Source organism: Nannobrachium achirus, assembly GCF_963921795.1.
Source record: "Nannobrachium achirus genome assembly, chromosome: 5".
NCBI lineage: Eukaryota > Metazoa > Chordata > Actinopteri > Myctophiformes > Myctophidae > Nannobrachium > Nannobrachium achirus.
The window spans coordinates 38,760,813-38,785,374 of record NC_137814.1 but is presented as its reverse complement, the minus strand read 5'-3'; the positions used below and the strand labels follow the sequence as shown (position 1 = coordinate 38,785,374).

General features: G+C 41.6%; 1 protein-coding gene across 1 annotated transcript in view; it reads left to right on the top strand.

The window, feature by feature from the left end:
- LOC308285052 (uncharacterized protein) overlaps positions 1 to 22,432 on the top strand; it is a gene marked incomplete at both ends in the record, with an annotated part of 49,903 nt that extends 27,471 nt beyond the window's left edge. Inside the window, 15 exons of the mRNA XM_080725770.1 lie at positions 602 to 744; positions 1,398 to 1,524; positions 1,830 to 1,910; positions 2,411 to 2,509; positions 3,246 to 3,428; positions 3,798 to 3,928; positions 5,205 to 5,277; positions 5,786 to 5,860; positions 6,776 to 6,901; positions 7,397 to 7,492; positions 7,745 to 7,954; positions 9,882 to 10,059; positions 18,551 to 18,665; positions 20,049 to 20,221; positions 22,354 to 22,432. Of these exons, the coding sequence (XP_080581896.1) occupies positions 602 to 744; positions 1,398 to 1,524; positions 1,830 to 1,910; positions 2,411 to 2,509; positions 3,246 to 3,428; positions 3,798 to 3,928; positions 5,205 to 5,277; positions 5,786 to 5,860; positions 6,776 to 6,901; positions 7,397 to 7,492; positions 7,745 to 7,954; positions 9,882 to 10,059; positions 18,551 to 18,665; positions 20,049 to 20,221; positions 22,354 to 22,432 (1,889 nt within the window). The remainder of the gene's footprint in view (positions 1 to 601; positions 745 to 1,397; positions 1,525 to 1,829; positions 1,911 to 2,410; positions 2,510 to 3,245; positions 3,429 to 3,797; positions 3,929 to 5,204; positions 5,278 to 5,785; positions 5,861 to 6,775; positions 6,902 to 7,396; positions 7,493 to 7,744; positions 7,955 to 9,881; positions 10,060 to 18,550; positions 18,666 to 20,048; positions 20,222 to 22,353) is intronic.
- Between the last annotated feature and the right edge of the window lie 2,130 nt (positions 22,433 to 24,562).

Sequence of the window (24,562 nt, the reverse complement as noted above, 5' to 3'; positions counted from 1 at the left end):
ATAAAAAGCTGTTAAATAACTTGATATTGTTGCTGTTGGGTGGAAACCTTGTACGGGAGCGTGTCGCTGTTACTACATGTCATCTTTTCGACACCCGACTCTAACCCTCACCCTAACCCTAACCTCCGTGGAGTGAGTCGCTAACCCTCTGGTCGAAATGATGGTCGTTTCGAAAGAGCGCAATTTCCCCCTTATACTGTATGTCCTAAAGACCTAAACCATAAAAAAAGAGTCTTTGTTCCAATGGATACAGTTATCATTTTGTCACAAGCTCTTGTTAATATTTGTTAATGCAAAATGTAAAAAGATAGATCAAAAATAGGGATTACAAGCTCAATGTATTGCATTGCGACGCATTGTGATCTTTTACTGTAGATCGTCTAAATTCATGACCGCATTCAAAGTTAAGTGGCGTGGGACCCTTGGTACTCAAAAATATTTTACCAAGGTTGGCAGTTCTGAACATTGGTCATCATAAACATGCATGGTGAGTGCAACCTCCAAATGTGAGGGCAAAATGTTAAATGAAGCAGTTGGAGTCCATAACACAAGTAAGTCCATAAAATACTAAGTCCATAAAATGCATCATCTTCTTCCTCAGGTCCAAACGGGATTAAGGGGGACCCAGGTTTTGCTGGAGGGCCCGGCTCTGACGGGAGACCCGGTCTAAATGGATACAAAGGGATTAAAGGAGAGCCAGGCTACGTATATGGATATGGACCTCCTGGACCACGTGGACAGAAGGTACTTGATAACTGACCAGAAATGTTTGATGAAAGACAGGAATGACACTGAAGCACAGCCTACAGTTTGACTCAAGAATTTAAGCGTTAATTACCTCTATATTCCCATAGCAATTATTGCTAGTCTGTCTCCCCAGCTCTTTTATAAAGGACATCAATTTCATCCTATCAGGAGAGAGAACTCATACAGGATACAAGATAAACAAGTGAAAAATATGCAATGCATAATAAAAAGTACACACATAAAATAAAATAATAGATGAAACAGAATAAAGCCTGGAGGCTTTATTCAATCGGAAGTGGATCAAAGCTGAAATGATCTTTGTGTAGTTCTTTCTCCTAATTGGATGAAATGCGTAACCTACCTGAAAATGTTTTTATTTGTTTGCTTGTTTGTTAAAGAACTGGAGAGAGAGGGTGACCCCTAGTGAACACACACTCGATTACTAACGGATTATATTAGCAAAACAACTTTGTATTTCATTGTTGAATGATTTTGATGACCATGATGATTATTGATGACAATGATGTATTATGAATTATTGACAATGATACCTCTCTCTCGCTCTCTCTCTCTCTCTCTCTCTCTCTCTCTCTCTCTCTCTCTCTCTCTCTCTCTCTTTCGCTCTCTCTCTCTCCCTCCTTGTTTCTCAGGGAGAACCAGGATCTGGCAGTACAGATGGGCTGAAGGGCCAGAAAGGAGAACCTGGGGTTACAGGAACCCAAGGTCTTCCTGGAACGCCTGGGGCCAAAGGCAACCCAGGACTTGATGGACAAAAGGGTTACTACCACTGATAACATAATGTCAATAGAGAAAAAAAGAGGATTGCCATATATGGAATCAAAAGGTCCCGGCCCGATCTATGTGTCCAAGTGTCCCTGAGCAAGACATTTATCTCCTGAATGCTCATTAGTAGCACCCTCTGCTCCTAATAGATGGGTGAAAGGGTGTGTGGAGAGGAACTGTTGCCAATAATAATTTAATCTGGCTACACATTTGGCTAAGAAAAATCCCCTCTTTGTGGCAGTACATTTAACAGATCATATACGTGTCCATGTGTCTCTTTTTCTCTTGCTCTGATCCAGGTCCACCAGGCTCTGTGGGCCCTCAGGGCTCAGATGGGCCTCCAGGACTCAAAGGAGCGGTCGGACCATATGGACATCCAGGCATGGCCTTTTGAAATCTTTCCTCTCTGTCATCTCTCTTTTGTTGTTTTTTCTGGTTATCTAACACAGCTACAGACATATTTAGTTGTTTAGATTAACAAAAACAAGCCTGGGTCAAAACCCAGTATGACTGGAGCTTGTATGCCTCAGTCAGTCAATTAGTCAGTCAGTCAGTCAGTCAGTCAGTCAGTCAGTCAGTCAGTCAGTCAGTCAGTCAGTCAGTCAGTCAAAACTTATGCATACTTACTTTTGGCTGGGTCAAGGTCCCAGACAAAAATAAATAATAACAAATTATTTAAAAATAAATGAAATGCAAGTGCACACTATTATTGAATAGTACACTGGAAAATATGGTTAAACACCAAAGCAAAAAAAGTATAACCTACCACTGTCTTCTTCTACTACTACTACTTTAGTTAAATTAGTTAGATACATTAAGTGTTTTTGAAGTAAATGTCTTACAGTAAATGTCGTATCTCTGACATCTACACTTACCCCAGGTAACCCAGGCCCCCATGGTCCTGCTGGCCCCCAAGGGCCTAAGGGAAACCAAGGTCTGGATGGGATCCCTGGACCTCCAGGGCCGAAGGGAGACACAAGTAAGAACACATGTCAAATAGACTGCCCTGTGTTTCTGCTACAGCAGTTAAAGACTTCTGATCATCATATCTAAATCTGATAATTACATTTCTATCCTGAGACTGATGCATACTGTAGGTTATTTGTCAGTGCTCATAATTGTTGTAGAAGTTGACTGACTATGAACAAAGTTCCTTCCTCTTTCTGCAGTTTTATTAGGAGGGCTTCCTGGAAATCGTGGTGATGAAGGGAAACCAGGTGAACTTTGGAGTTTTTCCCTAAGACATGAAGTACAGTAGGACATGTATCATACAGTATATAACTCAACTTAAACAAAACCTGTGGTAATATCTCAGAAACCTCCAGACTCTCACTGCCACAGTCATTAAATGGGAAGACCACCCATTTTCAATATTGAACTATGTCATTTATATAACTTAGAGGAGTTGTGTGGAAATAGAAAAAGAGTTCCCCCCCTTCTGTGTTGCCTAGAACTGGAAGATTGATTTTGGGGTTTGTATTGTAAAGTACAACGGTGTGATGTCAACAAGTTGTACTTTACAATACAAACCCCCAAATCAATCTTCCAGTTCTAGGCAACACAGAAGGGGGGGGGGGGAACTTTTTTTTCTATTTCCACACAACTCCTCTAAGGTATATTAATGACATAGTTCATACTTCCCCTTTAACAGTGTACAGTTCTAGTGATTGGAACTGTCATCGCTTTATCATGTCCTGTGTTCCATGGTACTGTAGGTCCAGATGGGGAGCCTGGACCTCCTGGTCAGTCCGTCCCAGGACATCCTGGACCCCCAGGAGACAGAGGTCAGCCGGGCCTACGCGGACTGCTGGGTGTGAAAGGACCACCAGGAGTCGTGGAGAGATGTCTTCCTGGACCAAAAGGAGACCTTGGCTTCCCAGGAAGCCCTGGCGTCCCAGGTGGACATTTACTGCTACAAGCCTTTAGCTTCTGATTTGAGCCAGTGAATTGCACTCATCACCTTTCTGGTAGTTGAATCAAATTTGACGTTGACCCCAAACAATCTTTTACAAGCATTGTTTTATTAAGAAAAACATTCAAGCTAACAATGTAATTTGTAATTTTATTTCAATGGTTCTCATCTGGCTGACACTGACAAATGTACATTGTTGTTGCGCATTGTGTTGTGCAACTAAAATAGCAGATCACAACCCATTATAATCTTGTCGTTGCCGATCTGCTATTTTCGGTGCGCAACAACACGCAACTAAGAATGAACCAAGCATGAGTCTCATATCACTGTTGTGATGGTGTCTTCCGTCTTGCAGGTCAGCCTGGTCCACGGGGACCCCCAGCCCCCATAACACCATGTTTAAAGGGAGACTCAGGGGACCAAGGCCCAACAGGAAGTCCAGGCTTTCCTGGACCCAGAGGAGACATGGGCCCCCCGGGATCACCGGTGAGTCACATAATTCTGCAGAACCGCTGATCCAACGGATTTCAAACTCGCCGTGCATATCGGCGAGGACCCGAGGGCAGGGGTCTTCAACGGGGGGTCCGGGACCCCTAGGGGGTCCTCAGAGTTACTACAGGGGGTCCTCCAAATTGTTGTGTGATAGAAACTTTATTTTTTATATCAACCACTTGAACCCTATAGCGTCCACTGTCCATATTCTGAGAACTTTAGCCACAAATAGCAGATCTACAAGCAAGACAAAAGCTAGGCAAAGAGGTTGTATGTAGAGGGAGGAAAAAAGCAGACTAAATACAGAGTGAAAGATCAAGTTTTTTAAGTATTGACGGTTCAAGTGGTTAAATATCCAAAAACACAAATTGACATGAATCCAAAATACCGTACACTGATGATTGCGCTGTCAAACGATGGAATCTATGAAAAGGTTGTGGGGGTCCCTGCTTCATCTCTCTCTCAACTAAGGGGTCCTTGGCCTGAAAACGTTGAAGACCCCTGGCCTTGGGCATGATGTGCCGAGTGGGAAGTCGGTGAAAAGATACCAACAAAAGCATTGGGGTAGTTCAGGCGTAAGGACGTTTTTCCTACCAGAGCTGAGCAGAGGCCACACCCGACGGGGAAGTGCTTCTCTCGCCGTTTTGGCCAAGTATATTTATTGACAAAACCAAAACTCTGACAGGATCCTAATGGTTTAATTTATACTGTCTATTTAAACATAATTCACTATTACAATACATGCTCAACATCGATCGCTGCTACCTCAAATGACAGCTGAGCAGCTGACAGTGGTGAAACTCTTTTTCCACCTCCCCAGCCACCTCCTGTAGTACGGTACCATTTGGTGTTCATTGTCAGCATGTCATAATGCAGGTTCATATTATATCATTTTAATGTCTGTGTATCTTTAGGTTGTGCCCTATGCTATGATAGGTTCATAATATATGTCTATTGTCATGTCAGTGTAATAACTGTAGTCTTCAGGGGGTTTGTCATCCCAGAGTCTGTGTCGTGCTTGTGCATTCTGGAGAAACCAAACTTCTATTGTAGTGGTTCTCCAAATGTTTTAGTTCAAAGGCCCCCCGTTTGGTATGCATGATTATGTCCTGCATAGGACCCCCATAATTCCCACAGTATGCAAATGGAATCAAATGGACCTGTAAGGGTCCAGTTGGAACCCTCTCATGGAACCCTGGGGGGTCCCCGGTATGAGAACCATACTTCAAGATACACCTTTAACCTTGTATTATTCTGACATTATCCCTAGGGGCCAGGAGCCAGGCCTGGGAACCCGGGACAAAGAGGAGACCCTGGTCCACCTGGGTACCAAGGACCCCCAGGTAATACTGTAATCTATCGTCTTACTTCACCGCATGGGCTAACTGTCATCTGTATTCACAAAGAGGCAAAAGCGGATCTGTCACCATGAAATAGCATTTTTTTGCGTCTTTTGTAATACTAATACGCAATTGATTTTTGCTTCGAGGTCTAGGCTAGAACACAACAAGGAGGGGGAATAGACATTCAATCTCTATTGGAAATATGACGAGAGATTAATAAAGCAAAAAGCACGATTTCTTTGCTGAATATTGCAGTAGGCTACAAGCAAATAGAATTTGACCTTGCACTATATCTGACATGCAATAGTCAGTGTTTGATCTACATTACTGACTCTTCTCTACATTACAGAAATTACCTGAATGAATTAAATTCAGATAATTTATGTAATTTAGCGAGAGAGGGGACAAAAGTAGTCAGTTTTATTGTTTGGTCCATAAAATCAATTATTTTTGTACAAAAAATACGATGGGTCATATTATCTCATTGTTGTGAACTGTGATGTTTTAGGAGACACTGGGGACCCTGGCTACACCACTGGCCCACCTGGTACACCAGGGATCAAAGGCTTCCCTGGACCACCAGGTGTGTCCCAAGTCTCATTGTTACTATTATTATGTGTGTGTGTGTGTGTGTGTGTGTGTGTGTGTGTGTGTGTGTGTGTGTGTGTGTGTGCGTGTGCGTGTGCGTGCATGTGCGTGCACACTATATACTCATTATATACAGTGGGTATTTACTATACTAAATTATATATACAGTATTTGTTAGTTGCTACTATTATTTCAACTGATATTATTAGCTGATGTTTGTATTTCCCATGGAATAAACTCAGCATCATTGTAAATAACTAGATTTTTGCGCCTGCTCCACCCATTTTATAGTAAGATATCAGTAAATGCCAACATAACACAATACGGTTGCTATGCAGGTGTAACGACGCCGATTTACACAGGCGTTCTTATTTGTATACGTTTATCTCTGGATCCACTGAATTCCATTGCTGTGTTACAGCTAAAACATTGCTAATGCTAAAAACAAGATGAACATGATTAATAAGTATTTTACTGTGTACCGACTCAAAATCCACCAAAACATCAGGTGACCACTCAGTACTCACAGTCACAGCTGTTCAGTTTACAGCCCTTATTTCGAACACAAGAACACAAACCACCAAGCACTGTGGTATGATAGCGTCACTGTCGGGCAGAAACCTTGTATCTCCAAGTTTCAAATTTGTATGTTTTTTCGTAAAGTAAAGCCTTATTCACCATACAAGACTGTCACACAAAACTAGTGAAAATAGCCGATCTACAAGCACACAACGCCTCGCACCGCGAGGCGCTGTGTGCTTGTAGCTCAGCTATTTTCACTATTTTAAATCGTTTTTAAAATAACAAAAAGGGGAAGGTTTTGGACATACAAGGTTTCCACCCGACAACGACGGTTTATTGTATGTTTCTAGGGGACACAACGCTAATGATTTTCCCTCTCTCCCAAAAGGTTTGAAGGGTGAGCCAGGGCTTGGCAGAATTATTTATGAACCAGGTATTCTTGGCTCGCCCGGTCCCCCTGGTAATCGAGGAGCCCTGGGCCACCCAGGGCCTTCGGGACCACCAGGCCGAGCAGGTCTGAACCTTTCTCTGTATCTCAGTATGCTCACTGGAATAATAAGATGGGTTATACATTGCCAGCCTAGGTGTTGTGTTACTGTAAAGCATGGTTGAATTACATTTGCTATACATTTTAGTGTCAATTTATTTTTCTGTCAATGTTCTTTATGATTTCTTTGGTATTGTTGCTACAGTGTTGATGAAAAGAAACAATTTTACTCTTGCTTACTGACAATACAAACATTGAATCTTGAATGTTTGTTGGGGGGGGGGGGGGGTATACCAGTAAAGGTTCTATTCCAAAATTATAATAGAACATTTCTTGTCTCTGGATGAGCTGGAGCTTTGTGTCATCTTTTGTGGATTCAGTCCAAGTACGTCAATTGAATCAACTGTAGAATTATGAAACCTGCTGTCTTTCATCAGTAACACTAGTTAAGAAAAGATTTAAGATTTTGACGTTTGTTTTGCGCAGTGACATTGAATCCTTTAACCTTTTCTTGATATGAAGGCACCCCTGGCCCCAAGGGAGTGCTGGGTTCCAGCCCACCTGGCCCACGTGGGATTCAAGGATACAAAGGAGACAAAGGACCCCCGGGGCTGCCAGGTGTGTGTGTGCGTGCGTGCGTGCGTGCGTGCGTGCGTGCGTGCGTGCGTGCGTGCGTGCGTGCGTGCGTGCGTGCGTGCGTGCGTGTGTGTGTGTGTGTGTGTGTGTGTGTGTGTCTGCAAGCATTCATAATAGCATTTACTTAATATGATATACTATACTGTAGTATGCTGGCTGTAAGCCCTAAAAAACCCTGAAACCCTGAAACTCTGGCTTTTTGCTGTAGTTAATGACTCATTTTGCCCTGAGCAGGTCCAGGAGGAAGCTCTGGGCCCCCAGGCCAGCGGGGCTACCGGGGGCTTCCAGGTAGTGGCGGTCCAGGGACCGCTGACAGCTTCCTGATCGCCAGACACAGCCAGAGCATCCGTGTCCCTGACTGTCCCCAAGGCACCAGCCTCATCTACTCCGGTTACTCTCTACTGTTCATCAACGGGAACGAAAGGGCTCACGGGCAAGACCTTGGTTAGAACACAAAGATTATTACTGATCAGAACTACAGTAGGCCTGTCACAGTTATTACATTATCGCCTAATCGCATTTCTTTAGATAATAATTATTGTCATAAATAGCCGATCTACAACCATGCAAAGCGTCACATCGCGGCACGCTGTAAGCTTGTGGATTGGCTATAGCCTATACCCGCTGTTTTGAATGTAGTGATTTATTTGTTATTATCTTTTTCTTTGTTTGTGAAGCCTTAAAGCAAACAGTAAAGTCCGTTCCCAATCCCAAAACTAGTAGTTTTAAGGTTTATGCTTTAAACCAGTGATCTGTGCCATTACAAGATCCTCCAGTTTCCTATGAATTCCACAGACGCCCATTTGATACATTTTTTATTATCTCTGGAACCCCAATCTACACTGTAAAATCATCAGTGTTCATTTTAACCCCAAGAGTGTACAAATGGAACCAAATGGGGTTCTGGGAGTTTACAGTCACGGTTCTTAACTATGAATCATTTGGGGACTCCCTGGAATCCCCTCCAAGACCCCTAGGGTTCCCTGGACTCCACGTTAAGAACCAGTGTTCTAAAATAATAATACATTGATGGGATTGTACCTACAGTATATCACCTCTGTCGGGCGGAAACCTCATAAGCCCAAAACAGTTACTATTCAGGATTCAAATTCAAAAATAGCAAAAGTAGCAGATCGACAAGCTCAAAACTTTAGAGCTTGCGGATAAGCTTTTGTGTGACACTATAGCCCCTTTTCGACTGCAGCTTTAGCACCACACCACACCACACCACACTGCACCACATAAAAATATCTACATTTTCCATTACACAAAAATACCCCTATCGGTAAGAAACAAATTGACCCTTTTAACTGTGATTATAATACAATATAAATTTGCATTACAACTATCCTAAATTATAATACACTATGTCTATAATGGATTATAACTGTGATTATAATACACTATAAGTATTAATGTATTACTATGATAATTATAATACACTAGATTATAATAGTGGTTATATAGAATCTATTATCATGTATTACAACTATATCCTGGTGGTCTAAATGAGAAGTCAGTGAGTGATCATTATGAAGTGTTTGGCCCAGCTCAGACCTACTCTAGATTGGATACTTTTTAGTACCACGTTTAGTACCACTTTCACACCACTCTACCCAGGTCCTTGTAGTGGAAAACCTGGCACAAGTAGGCGGTGTGGTGTGAAGTGGTGTGGTGTTGGGCCAGTGGAAAAGGGGCTTATATAGTATGATCAAGTAGGCTAGGCCAGCCTGTTGGCTTGGCCGTTAATTTACGAAAAATCACAAAAAGTAAGAATATGGAGATATGGAGGTTTCTGCCCTACAGCAACGATATATTCTGAATTATTTTAGGATCTTCTTTAACTCTATCCACGCTTTGGACGTTCCCGTTCGCCCCATTTTTGACGGCGGCGCAATGCCAATTGTACGTTCTTTGGCTCGTTCTTTTGTACCTTGGTTTGATGTCTGTAAACTGATGAGGGGTCGCGCGGGTGTGTACTGTAGAGACAGCTCCCGTAAAAGTACTCTCAAAAACCCACTGGACGTTAGCATCAATGGAGTAACAAAACACTTCCATGTTATTTTCTCTGGATCTATTGCTCTGTAGCGACTGAGCTGCCTTGACGGACGGCAGCCTACTGCGGCCATTTTCACATTAATTCTTGCATGAGGCTGCCCTCTACTGCTGGTAGAGCCACGGTACACCTATTTAAGGAGAAAATAAAATAATAATGATGAAAAAAAAATAATACATCTTTGTCTATAACATCGCAAAGGTACGGTGCTTTTGCTGGCACAAAACCCAATAATAAATAACAACATCTGGCACTGAAAAAGTTAACAATGTTGATTTGATATTGTTTGAACAAACACCTGACACTGTCTTTCAGGTACAATGGGGAGCTGTCTCCCTCGGTTCTCCACCATGCCCTACCTGTTCTGTGACACGGAGAGCAACTGTCGCTATGCCTCCCGCAACGACTACTCCTACTGGCTGTCTACTGACAAGCAGATGCCTGCCACCATGGTGTCCATCAGTGGAGCCGAGCTGGCTGGCTACATCAGCAGGTAGCCACACACACATGCACGTGTTATGAACAAGCACACGCAAAGTGACACAAGGCCACAAAGTGACAAAGGTCCTTTTTTCCAAAGTGACAAAAGGGTGCTGGATCAAAAATTCGAAATGAAATCTGCACACCAGAATGCTGCTCATGTGTGCAGATTTTATTGCTATGTCATGCACAGACACACACACACACACACACACACACACACACACACACACACACACACACACACACACACACACACATAAAACCAAATATGTTGCACTATAACTATAGACCACCATGAACCTGAAGCTGTTTTCTTACTTTGTACAGAACATAGAACTATTATGCTTAGCCTATACTGAACTGTGTGTGTGTGTGTGTGTGTGTGTGTGTGTGTGTGTGTGTGTGTTGGTAAATGTGGTTTAACGGGACAATTGGCCTGAATACACACCACACTAACAGGACATTTTGGATTAGCAGGACAGGACTGGTGTCCTGCTAATTCATGGACAATTCTGAAATAGCAGAAGTGTTTCTATTGGTCTAGAGAGCCCAAATCCACCTTTTTTTGTTGATGTCCTGTTAATACACATACACCCGACTTTTTTGTGTCTGAACAGCGCCCCCATAGGTTGTGTAATGCTACTGCATGTTCATACACAAGCTCATGAATATTCACACACAGTGTATGTTTTGAAGCACCTGATTGGCTGGGTGTCAGAGTCCTGTTAATGCACATACATGTTTTTATGAACATTTCAATGACATAGCATTTTGGGTGAATAACGTTAGTCATAAACACTCTTCAGGGGTCTGCCATTATAATAGCAACACCACAGGCCCCATGTGGCCCCCAGGGGCCCCTGGCTGCCATAAGCACACCGTTGCTCCGATCCACACTAAACTTGGCACACACACCGTTCAGGGGTCTGCCATTATAATAGCAACACCAAGGGCCCCATGTGGCCCCCAGGGGCCCCTGGCTGCCACAGGCACACCGTTGCTCTGATCCACACTAAACGTGATTGTACAAACACCGTTCTGGGGGTCTGCCATTATAATAGCAACACCACAGGCCCCACGTGGCCCCCAGGGGCCCCTGGCTGCCACAGGCATACCGTTGCTCCGATCCACACTAAACTTGGCACAAACACCGTTCAGGGGTCTACCATTATAATAGCAACACAAGGGGCCCAATGTGGCCCCCGGGTGCCCCTGGCTGACACAGGCACACCGTTGCTCCGATCCGCACTAAACTTGATTGCACAAACACCGTTCAGGGGTCGGCCATTATAATAGCAACACAAGTGGCCCAATGTGGCCCCCAGGGGCCCCTGGCTGCCACAGGCATACCATTGCTCCGATCCACACTAAACTTGATTGAACAAACACCGTTCAGGGGTCGGCCATTATAATAGCAACACAAGGGGCCCAATGTGGCTCCCAGGGGCCCCTGGCTGCCACAGGCACACCGTTGCTCCAATGCACACTAAACTTGGCATAAACACTGTTCAGGGGTCTACCATGTTGGTGGTTTGCCACACCATGGGCCTGCAACATGATTTGCATAACATACAGACAATGTTTCTTAATTATACAAATTTAACCAGATATTGCAATTGTTGTATTGTTATTTTGTGTAATAATTAATCAAAACGTCCCAAAAAATCACGTTTATATTAATGTCCATTTTCCAAGTTTGCCAACATTTTAGCTCACTCCAAGGAGGCTATGCATATTTTACAAACCACTCATCCAATTGACTGTACATTTTGTGGTTCTTACATGTTTCTATTTTTTATTAATGAATTGCATTTGTTTTCTTAATGAAAATCTTGGCCGGATTTAAAAGGCATTTTTAGAATCGGCCCCAGGCCTAAATGGATTAATGCAGTGGTTCTCAACCTTTTCAGGACACAACCCCCTAAATTAATAATAATAGCAGATCTACATGCTCACGAGGATGTAGATTGGCTATTTTCACAATTTCTGCATAATATTTGTCAATTTGGCAATGTTTAATTTAAACTGTCACTCTAGAGGTATTAGAAAGTACTTAAACTGTCACTTTAAAAATGTGTAGCTATACAAGTGATGACCATGGTAATCAAATGGCTATTCGCATAACAGGTTTACCAGGCAGGCAGTGAGTGGTGGGCTTGCACATACCCCCCTATTCATATGGATAGGCTACTTTAACACCTACTGTAGGTTTCCAGCGGTGACTGTATGTGCATTGTGTGTGTCTCAGGCTACCTGGCTCCATTACTGTGATAGATGAGATTTGTTCAAAGCAAACTTTTAGTTAGCACGCACACATCTAAAGGCGCTTGTGCATGTGACGTCAATAAATGACCGTCCGCCCTGAAAAGAAAACCCCAAAGCACCACTGGTAGCAGCTCTGCACAGTCATGTATGCTGATCAGCGTAGCTCCTATATACAGTATCACATGACCACATCATGACCATGACATCATGTACAGTACATATGAGTTCAAGTTAACTCCGACATACAGGAGTAGGCAGGCACCCAGGCACCATTTTTACCCTTGGGTAAAAATGCTAATTAAGTTCAAGCCTACAGATCATTTTGGTCACTTTATCATCTAATCAGGCTTTTATGAACACCCTGAACAGTTTTTAATATTTATATATTTGATGTAAATGTTATCTTTCCCCCCAGGCTCAGGGCCTCTCCACATACACACCCATTGTAACTTCAAACTTCATTAAAAACACACACTATTTTTTTCTGGTGACTCATACTACCCTCCTAATACGTGAGCAGGCCGTGTTTTCTCAATAACCCTTTTCATTTATTTTTTATAATTCTTTGGGAAAATTTGAAAAATTAAAATTATTACAAATAAATGAAAAATTGTATCGGAAAAAAAACATGGCCTGCTCATGTATTAGGAGGGTAGTATGAGTCACCAGAAAAAATTATAATGGAGTTTGAAGTTACAATGGGTGTGTGTGGGGAGAGGCCCTGAGCCTGGGGAGGCAGACCCATGCAAGGCAGAGTTTTTTTAAATGGAATATCCCTTTAAATCCCGATACTGATTCTAGAATTATTCCTCTACACAGTATTACACAGTATAGGCAAAATTCTTGTGTTACGAATTGTGTGTACATCTTGTAGATCAGTGACTTCACTAGCCTTCAGATACAGTATATGACACCAAAGTAGCTTACTACAATTCTAAGGTCAAATTATTCTAAATAAGCTTGTGACCTTGACCTTTTATCACTGAACTGTACTGTCTGTACTGTACTGTCTGTACTTTTACTGTACTGTAAAAACAGTGCAGTAAAAGTTTGTTTATCGGTGATGACACTGATTGACAAATTGTAGCATTCCCTGTGGGATCATAAAGCACCAAATAGAGTGTCTCGTTTGGCTTGAATAAAGCATAGCCTTATTAGCCTACTACCAAGGTTGTCCCGAATATGCCATTTCCTCATATGTGACACAATGTTACTATAGTCCGGCCAGTTTGTGCAGTATTTTGATGGAATCACGCACTTTTTTGCCTGAAATGCTCGGACTACAATCAGTCTAACCTGCTTGATTCCTCCAGACTCAAATCTAATCCTCATCTCCTTGCTTGAGGGAGCAGGGATTTAAAGTTCCTTGAAGTACACAAGTTCCTTGAAGTACACAATAAAGAGGAGCTCAAGTGGGACACAACGCACGTGAGGATAAAGAATTTGCAACTATATTGCTTTTATCGCCTGAAGAGGTTCAGAGTCTAGGCTACTGCATCCTCAGGCTGGACTACAATAGCTCCATTGAGAGTGTTCTGTCACACCTGGATTCGCCCACGAGAATTATTAAAGTTATATCACTTGATTGATCCAGACAGACAAACAGTCTTTTAATTATATAAAAGAAAATAATGTGTGAATTAAATCAAACAAGCCACCTGTCCTGTTCTCTGATTGGCTGTAGCACGTCTCTACTCTCAGTGCTGTCACAACCCATGTTAGGCTTTTAGGTTATAGGACGGCAAAAGGATCATCTGGGCTAGCATGTTGCATTGTGAACCGGGCTTAAGAAATCTGTTATACAATCCGGGATGAGGTGCGTGTGTGCGCGTGTGCGTGGGTGCATCCGGCAGTGGTAGGTCACGTCAGACAGTGGGTAGGTAGGAGTCTATGGCATCTCAGTGATGACATGATGACTCAGACATGCAACAAATCGGTCATATATCTGCACAAAAAGGGGTAAATTGCCCCCATTGATTACGGAAGGGTACTTTAGAAATCTGAAGATACCCTTACACTTAAACCTTATGCTGTATGTTTACTGTTCAGAGAGAAAGCAATGGTGCACAGTCATTTAGATAATCATCTGGGGACCCCCTCCCCAAAATAATTCCCTGACCCAGAGGTTGAGAACCACTGCTTTAACTAACCAGAACAAAAAAATAAGCCATGTGCATAGATTACACAGATTATGAGTTCCATTTGGTTCCATTTGTATATAGTCACTAGTAAGACTACCCTAAGCATAAAGTAACACGTAGGATTTACTTTCACACATATTCACAGTATTTAAAGCCTTGCCTTGTACAGGCAGCTTCTCACTCACACAGTTTTGAGTGAGTGCAGTGAGGGAGATGGGGGATGGGGGATGGGCAGGCAGCACAGGTGAATTTGATCAGTGGCTGATTGCATTGCAAGCTAGTAATCAGCAAGTGGGCTACAGTGGAAAGAATGAGTGAAAGGGTTTCCCTGCACAAGGTGAAATCTTTGAAAAGAGTGGAGGAGAGCTTAACTCAAATTGGTTAACAATCGGCAGACAAACAGGCAGGCAGGCAGGCAGATAGACAGACAGACAGACAGACAGACAGACAGACAGACAGACAGACAGACAGACAGACAGACAGACAGACAGACAGACAGATAATGTTAATTTAACCTTGCATCATGAGACTTAGTGTTCATTTGGTTCCATTTGTACTGTCAGAGCAGTGTAGATGTTGTTGACTAAAACTATGACGAAAAGTATTTGTCGATTGCATTTCTTTCACTGACAAAAACTAAATAAAAACTAAGCTGTGATGACTAAAACTAAGACTAATTATATTGACAATTTCGTCAACAAAATCAAAACTAGACTAAAACGTTAGGGAGGGACTAGTGGAGTAGAGAGTCATTTTATGTTTGGTTGTTCTCAAGTGTTGCGTGCTGAAAATAGCAGATCTACAAGCTCACAACGTGTCGCGCAACGCGTTGTGAGCTTGTAGATCTGCTATTTTCAGCACACAACCAAGTGTAAAATCACTCATTACGATGCCATCAAGGCCTGCCAAAATACATTTTAGTTGACTAAATGAACTGTAGATTTAGTCGCCTAAAAATGTATGATATTTAGTCGACTAAAATTAGACTAAAACTAAAACTCTTCAGGTCACTAAATTATGACTAAAATTAAATGACATTTTATTCAAAACTAAATCAAAATTTGTTGTCAAAAACAACAGTGTCAGAGTCCCTGGGCCTGAACAGTGGTTCTCAAAGTGGATTCCAACCTGGAATTCACTTTGAGAACCACTGTGTGAACAGAATATGAACATTTTTACATAACAGCATGGTAGCAATAACAGAATAATGATAGTTGACAAAGTAACCATCTTGGTGGTGCCGGTGGTGATAACATTAATATCCAAAGAAAACATTTGCCTTGTCATGGCATGTTCGGGGACATCATGAGCATTTAGCAATACAAAAGATTTGCATTCATTCAACCTTTATTTAATTTCTCGAAAAGATCAATTGAGGGAGATCCTCATTTACTACTTTATTGAAAATAGATGTTTTGATTTATGTAAATGTGGGGGTTTCTGGACTAACGCTGGTATTAAACATAATTCTGGAAAAAGTAGCCTATTTATACATTTGCAGGCAACTGAATAATGGGGATGCAGTAACGCACTGTAGCTTATGAGATACTGCAAATCAATTATCAAATTATAATTGCCATAATTATTCCTTGCAGCTACAAAAATGATGTCATACAACATGTAACTCAACATTAAAGTAGGGCTGGGTGATAAATCTCAGACCTGACTTTCTTTTTTTTTAAGATTAGTTTTTTGGGCTTTTTATGCCTTTATTTGTTAGGATAGTAGACAGACAGGAAATGGGGAGAGAGATGGGGAATGACATGTGGCAAAGGTCGTCCGGATCGGGAATCGAACCGGCGACCTGCATACCTAGACTTGTGGATCTGCTATATTTTAAAGATTCACTTAATTTTTCTTCCTGTGCATTTACCCGCTGGAAAAAACAATGTCATTGCTTAATTGCAGTGCACTTAAAACTGACCCAAAAACAACAAATGTATCGATAATTTATACCTACAATCGACAGGCTGCAGTCTAAGGCAGATTTTGGTTTCGGAAAATGATTTGAAAAATGCTCCCTTCAAATGTTCTGGGTAGCTATAATCACTGTAGCAGGTCCCCCAGCAGCAACGTTTCACCATGGCCGTAATAATGTAATATAAATGTTTTTGATATTAATTTGCCTATATACCAGTAAGACTCCCTAATCGGGTCACATTTATGATCGGCTACTTTTGACTATTTTCCCATATTTTTTTCTCAGGGGGTCCGTGGGGAGCCCTGGCGGTGGCTGGGCCCCTGGGTACCCCCTGGGTGCTGGCCCCGTCTCTCCCGGTCGATGGGGGGCCAAGGTACGGGCTTTTTAGCGGGTTATGGGAGCCAACTTTGGGTGGAAGTGTTTTGCTACGCTGTCGTCCAATCCTCACAGTTAGGGAGAGGGCTTTGCGACAGATCAATCATGCAGTAATCATGCAGATCTACAAGCTCGCAGCACGAAGCATTGTGAGCTTGTAGATCGTCTATTTTTTGGCAAAGAGATTTGGTAGAGAGTGAAAAAACTACTGTATCAAGTACATATATTATGTACCTTTTACCAATTATAGAGGGTTTAAATAGTACTGGATATGCAGCTCGGCAAATAAAAGGTGAATTGATCCCAGTGTATGACAGAGGATGATATCACGATAAATTAAATCTCCACAATATGATTATTGTGAGTGTTTTTTATCACGATAAACGATAATATCGTATATTGTCCCATCCCTACGGTCTGAGGTGCTTTGGCGGTCTTCCCCGAATTTTGTCTGATTACAGCGGGGCAGGGCTACATTCCTGTGTCCTACAAAAAATAAATGTTGAACCTTGTTCATGATTGGTGTGTTTTTCAGCTATAGTTTTTGGTCTTATAACCCTTCCAGTAAATCTCTTATGAAAATCTCTAAAGAAGTCAAGAATAACAGACGAGCTGTAAAGTTAACTTCACAAAGCTTAAGTCTATTGACCCCTCAGTCATGACATTTTCAATGTCCCCCTTCGACCAAGATGGATGAAAATGCTAGTTTTGTTCACTGCAGAACTTTATTAACAGTAGCTCAACATTGAAGATGTTGAAATCACATCTCTCAGCCTGTTCTCAGGCACACACAGTAGTCATATTGCATTGAATTGTAGTTTACCATCTCAGTGGCACCAACAACACTTAGTTAGTGAGCTTTGTATCGATGTCATTCCAGTCCTGCATGTTTACTGGCTTATATTCCACTTGTATGGTTGATCCTGAGGGCAAGTCAGGTGTTGAAACAGTAACACACCACTGTAGGCAAGAGACATTGACCGAAGTGCTGTACATGGTGCATAAATGACAAACAGGCCTACCAGTAAGACTCCCTAATCGGGAGATAAGCGACCGTCAGGTCACATGTATACACAAAGACGGATGTAACTGGCATTGGTTCCTAGTTGTGTGGACAATGTATAGTTTTGGTTGGCTCAGAGAATGTGGGGTGTACCGATTTTCGTGATTTTAGGGCAAAATTTGTAGGAGCAGTGTCAAAAAATGTGTTTGAAAAAATCGGCCTGATGGGGGCGCTATATGGGACAGATCCATGTTGATGACATGAGTGTAGAGGAAAATTAAGGAACATTAAAAGCCAGCGAAAAAACAAATGTGTCTTAGGAAGAGATTTAAAAACATCAATAGAATGCCTTGTTTGTGTTTAGCTATGTCACATTTAATCACATTTGACCCTTAAATACCCTGCAGTGACATATTTTCATGTGTTTAATTGCAGCTGTCCTGTTAATGTTGTTAGTCCTGTTAATTCACATGGGCGGAGCTTAGAACCTAATTATCTAATGTCCTCCTAATGTAGGATTTTGTCAGATTGTTAAAACTTGAGTTGTGTTGAGTTTATTCAACTTTTGAAGTGAAATATGTGTTCTATGGCTCAAAATAGATTTTTTGACATGCTCCACATATTAGTAAAGCAAGTGGAAAGTGGTGTCCTGCTAATGTTGTAAACCGCAGGTTTGAGCTAAAGGGTCCTGCTAAACCACATCTACCAGTATAGGTGTGTGTGTGTGTGTGTGTGTGTGTGTGTGTGTGTGTGTGTGTGTGTGTGTGTGTGCGTGTGTTCACATTATGTTATCTAGGTGTTCGGTGTGTGAGCTCACCTCTAATGCCATAGCCATCCACAGTCAAACCATCCAGATTCCAAACTGTCCACGAGGTTGGGATTCCCTCTGGACTGGATACTCCTTTGTCATGGTAATGCTCTCTGCCGCATCTGCAGGGACAAACATATTTGTGTGATTGTCCTTCCTCCATTTCAGTTTATCTGTTTGTCTTACTTTCACACATAATTCTCTTACCCGGTGGTCCTCAAACATTTTCCTGTCAAGGACCCACAAATGTATTTGGCCTCTGAAAATATTTTATATTAACAACCCCCAAAAACATTTCTAAATTGTTCACAATTCTTAAAGATTTTTCAATTATAAAAATAGAAAAATATTAAACTGTAAGTGGTTCAACTGATTTGATGCTATATTAACACATTTTGATGGGGTCACCATGGAAGCCCTCTCAAGGACCCCTAGGGGTCCCTGCAGACACCACTTCAAGAAGCACTGCTCTAAACCTATGGTACCCCACTTCACCCTCCTTCGATCCCAGCAAGGCAGGTAAAACCTGCAGAGTCTAAACCTTAACTGTTTGCATTCAGCACGATTTGCATATTTAGAAAGGGTACACATTATTGTGTATCATTATTTTATGCTTTAACTATTGAAAAATAGCAGATATACAAGCTCGCCGCGCTGCAAGCTTGTAGATCTGCTATTTTTGAAAAATCGTGAAATTATAATTTGTGCCGCGCTGCAAGCTTGTAGATCTGCTATTTTTGAAAAATCGTGAAATTATAATTTTTACCCGATTCGAAGTGTCTTTTGAATCCTTCTAAGATTTTTTGAAAAACCTATGTTTCTATGTCAGCAATCTGGCCAGCCAAGAATTTTTCACTTAAATGGAGCTCAGTTATTTGGCTCTTGAGAGACTACTATGTCAGTGGTTCTCAAACCTTTGCATTAGAAGGACCCCCAAAATGATATTTATTTGGCCACAGACCCCCATCTCAAAATATCTAGTTCCAGGGACCACCCAGAAGCAAAATTTGAGTTACAAACGTTCGCTTTGAAAATACATATATTCAAAGATTTGCACACATTTTCACGACTTTTTCCAAAATAGCAGATCTACAAGCACTCGGTGCCGCGCTGTGAACTTGTATATCTGCTATTTTTCACTGGTTAAAGCATTCAATAATTCTAGGCCTAAATGGGTTAAGGATGGTGTCGGGATGGTGGCGGTATCACTTAATTAACCCATACGATGTGGGCATAAGAGCATCATATTAGGGCCCCTAGTGTCATCACAGGGTCCTAGAGCCTATGAGGTTCCTCTCTTGTGGATCTGTTGACAGTATTTCTGTTGGTATTTCATAGCTGGCGTTGATATCTTTTGTCCATGTTGGATGAAAACCAGGTGTTCTTCCATTAATTGTGGTCCAATTGTGATCCACCTCATTTCACTCTGCCTCTCTCTTCTCCTGTCCTTTTCTCCCACACCTGCAACCTGTCCTCCACCTCCCAGCAAACGGGTGCAGGTGCAGAGGGTTCCTCTCAGCCCCTGGCGTCCCCTGGCTCCTGTCTGGAAGCCTTCCGCCAGGTGCCCTTCATAGAGTGTCATGGCAGAGGAACCTGTAACTACTACCCGGATTCCTACAGCTACTGGTTGTCCTCCCTCGACCCCAGCAAAATGTTCAGGTAAAACCTTTCACTTCTCATGGCTAAAGATGTTGGGGGGGGGGGGGGGGGGGGGGGGGGCAGTGGCTCAGGGGTAGAGTTGCCGTCTTAGAACACGGAGGATTCCCCAAGGGTTCCAAGTTCGATCCCGGGCTCCCCAAGAGTTAGTGTCGTTGCACAAAGTAGTGCAATGCAAGATAGAGGGCGCCAGATCCCTTTGAGTCACACCCTACCACTACTTCCTGTTCATCCACAGAGCATTGATTCTAGTCATTTTCTCCATTAGATTTCTTTTCACTTTTTTCAACTTTTATTACTTGGGATGGTAAAAAGATGAGGCAGACAAATAAAATGTATTTTGACAAGTAATACAAGTTGAAAAAAGTGAAAAGTAAGCACTTTAATCTAATGGAGAAAACAACTAGAATCAATGCTCTGTATCTTGCATTGCACTACTTTGTGCAAAAGGAGAGTTGCTCCCAGTGAGCAGGTTGGTGCCTTGCATGGTTTCCTCCGCCATCGGTGTATGAATGTGTGTGTGAATAGGTGAATGTAATGCATAATCTCCGTAAAGCTTCTTGGATAAAGGCGCTATATAAATGCACCATTTACCATTTTGTGTCCATTTTGAGCTACAGTATAGACGTGACGCTAGCTAGAGGGAGGCTTAATGTACATACATCATCTATCTACGCCATTGAACTAAATAAATTAGTTCAAACTAAACCTCTCCCCAACATGTATTCTTTGTGTTGTTGTTGTTTTTTTCTTCCCTATTTCTCTCTCTCCCTCCCACACATTACAATTTACAATTTAAGCATTTAACCAGTGCAACTTGTGAGATTGGAGTAGGCTTGTCATGGACCCTAGTCAACAAACAACAAGGTCAAGTAAACAGAGTGCAAAGACAACGAGAGACCATTGCAAGATGGTATCTAGTTTTCTTTACACTCTGGGATCACACCAGCTGCAACCCCAAAGCCAATGTGTAACAGTTCATATATCATCAAGGGGGGCTTGTTCAAACAGTTACAGACAAGTATCCAGTGGAAGCTTATGGGGCTTTTAAGCTGTGACATCATTTTGTAGGCAGAGGAGAATCTGCCCCCAGAGCATTTTCTGTCCCTCGCTATTTCAAAAAACAAAGACTAAAGAATAACGACTAAAGTATAATTCTAACACTTTCCTTTCAACAACAAAGAGAAGAAAAATGTGTAAATAGTAAAAATAGTAAAAAGATTCACGGAAACTGGGGGCAGAAATTCTCCTCTGCCTACAAAATGATGTCATACTTAACAGCCCCATTAGCTTGGTGTGGCAATGATAATTTAATTAATACCCTTGCTTGGACCACACTCATCTTTGAACTCAGCCTTAATGTCAACTACTGTGCACACCTGTAATGTTTTGTGACTGGATCTTGACACAAGAAACACCATACAGAGACTTGCAAAAACACCACTTAACTTAACAAATTAGTGCTACAATGTAACTATGATACCCAGTAAACATCAAACCTAGCATCTGTTTAAACAACACGCTATCAAAGTAACATACTTTTCATTTGTGGACAAGAAAACATTATGTCTTATCTAGTATGTATGACTGCTTGTTGTATCTATACTGAATATAGGCAAAAAAAGAAGTGATTCAAAGAATTCCTTTCTGTCCCACACTTCACAGCAGGCAATTTTGACTGATGCCATAGTTGCCACTTGCCAGTAACTGGATTAAAATAACAATTCCGACAAGAGGTTCTATTTTGCATTAAATCGAATGCATATCGTCACTGTCAGGCAGAAACCTTGTATCTCCAAGTTTCAAATGTGTATGTTTTTTTGGTAAAGTAAAGCCCTGCTTCATCATACAAGAGTGTTGCACTAAAGTTGTGAAAATAGCAGATCTACAATCACAAATGCGTCAGCTATTTTCACTATTTTAAATTGCTTTTAAAATAATAACAAAAAAATTAAGGTTTTGGACATAATATGTCCAAAAGGACACCCGACAACAACGATATGTATGTGTGGGTATGTGTGTTCCTTCCTCCACAGTAAACCTGTTCTCATGTAATGTGTATGTATGTGTGTTCCTCCACAGTAAACCTGTTCTCATACTGTATGTAATGTGTATGTATGTGTGTTGCTCCACAGTAAACCTGTTTCTCGGACAGTGAAGGGACCTTCTCTACAGAGTGTCATCAGCCGCTGTCGTGTCTGCAGGAAACCATAGCAACCTGGCCATTCAGGTGGAAATGCACCACAGGGGGCAAGGCTCCTCCTATAGGAGGTAACCGCTGGGGTTGCCAACCATTCCCTGATACCTACAGAATCCTCTCTTATTTGGAAACTGCAGTAAAAGCAGTGGTGGAAAAAGTACTAAATGTCTTTACTTGAGTAAAAGTATCAATCTTGCAATGTAGAAATACTCTGTTAGGGTGCCCTCACACCAAAATACCTATGAGAGTGGAATCTGCGTTCCGCCAATGCATTTCAATGATAAGGGAGCGTTTTTTGCAGAAAACCGCTTCACTCTCATTGAAATGCATTGGCGGAACGCGGATTCCACTCTCATAGGTATTTTTGTGTGAGGGCACCCTTACAAGTAGAAGTCCATTTTTGCTAAATGTACTTGAGTGAAAGTACAACAGTATTGGCATCAAAATATACTTAAAGTACCAAAAGTAAAATTACTTATAGTGCAAAATCTTGATCAAATCTTGATCAAATGGCCGAAATGTATATAGGGCTGTAGTGGTCAGTGTGTGTCAGGGAGTGTTTTGTAATAATGATAAAAATCTACAAAGTAATTATAGTAACTAAGTTTTCATATCATTAAAGTGGGGTAAAATTACAATATTTTCCTGAGATTTTTCTTCACTTGGTAAATTCCGTGGTAATTTGCTTTTTTACCTTGTTTTCCTGTTATTTAGTCTTCCAAAAACTGGTCCGGGTGTTTTTTTTTTATCCAAAAAAGCATTCTTGTCAATTTCGGCAGAGCCGCAACAGGCTTGTACAGTTCACCACGGCAGCCTTGGGCCATAGACAATTCCGCTTATTTACATCGCACCTAAATCACTTTTTTCTGTACTTTTCTGCTGTTTATAAACACACAGATGAGCTAACATGCATCCAATTCACAACAATGACGTAAGACTGAAGTACAATGTTGTTGCTGCTACAACAGTGTGTGTGTATAGAGAGTTGATGTGAGACGAAAAAGTGGATTTTTAAAGCGATGTAAATAAGAGGAATTGCCTATGGCCCAAGGCTGCCGTCGTGAACTGTACAAGCCTGTCGCTGCTCGGCTGAAACTGACAAGATGCTTTTTTGGATAATAAAAAAAAAACACCCAGACCAGTTTTTTGAAGACTAAATAACAGGAAAAGCTATTTACCTCGGAATTCTCCTTTAAGACCTCTTTACCAAGGTCAGCAGCACCGCATCAATACCGGCGTGTGCCTGTCTCATGTTTGCTTGGGAATCAATCAGTGACACACATCATTGATTGAAGTTCAAACAGCTCATATACATATACTACCTTTGTTGTTGTTGTTAATATATTTGTGTATGTTTTTTGAGAGATTGTATATTTTTCTGGGTGTCCCTTATTGTCTTGGAAATAAGATATGTCAGGCCGGGTGTCCCTTATTTGACTTTCAGATAGTTGGCAACCCTAGTAACAGCACCTCGTCATTGTGTCCTCATGAGGTGTGGCTCCTAAGACGGGTCAGCATGGACAAAGCACCTGACACCACTTTGGAACATTTTCCTCATATGTGACTTGTTATTGCAATTTAACCTCACATGTTTGACCTAACGTTGCATATTGAACAGCAAAACTTCAATGGGCCTTTGTATGAATAAATGTGTTAGAATGAACATAAATATGAGGGGCATTCAACAAGGTGTTTGTAAGAGTACATGTTTACTATTGTTTGTGTTGGTACATTATGTGAGTTGGTACGCTTATGTTACTATGTACAAGCAGTCATTAAGATGCTTCCATGTCCTCACATCAGATTTTTAATGGAAAAATAGAGTGGAATAAATGACATCATTTAGCGTTCACCAAACAAATTAGAACAATTAGCTAATGACAGTTGTTGTGCAAATATACATGACAGAATGTCCAAAGTGTGCTAGTATCACTGACTGATGACTCAAACATCCCAGTGACAGATTGACCATTACCATGGTGACAGGTGACAGTGGTCAGTGCTTTGTGGCTCTCAGTTTGTTCTGGGTGAACTGGGGGAAACCAGTCCCATCCAGTCCCATCCGGTCTATATGACCTCTGCGCTATGTGGTCACAAGGATTGAAGTGTGTGTGTTTCGTTTATTAATTTGACATTAATGCTAC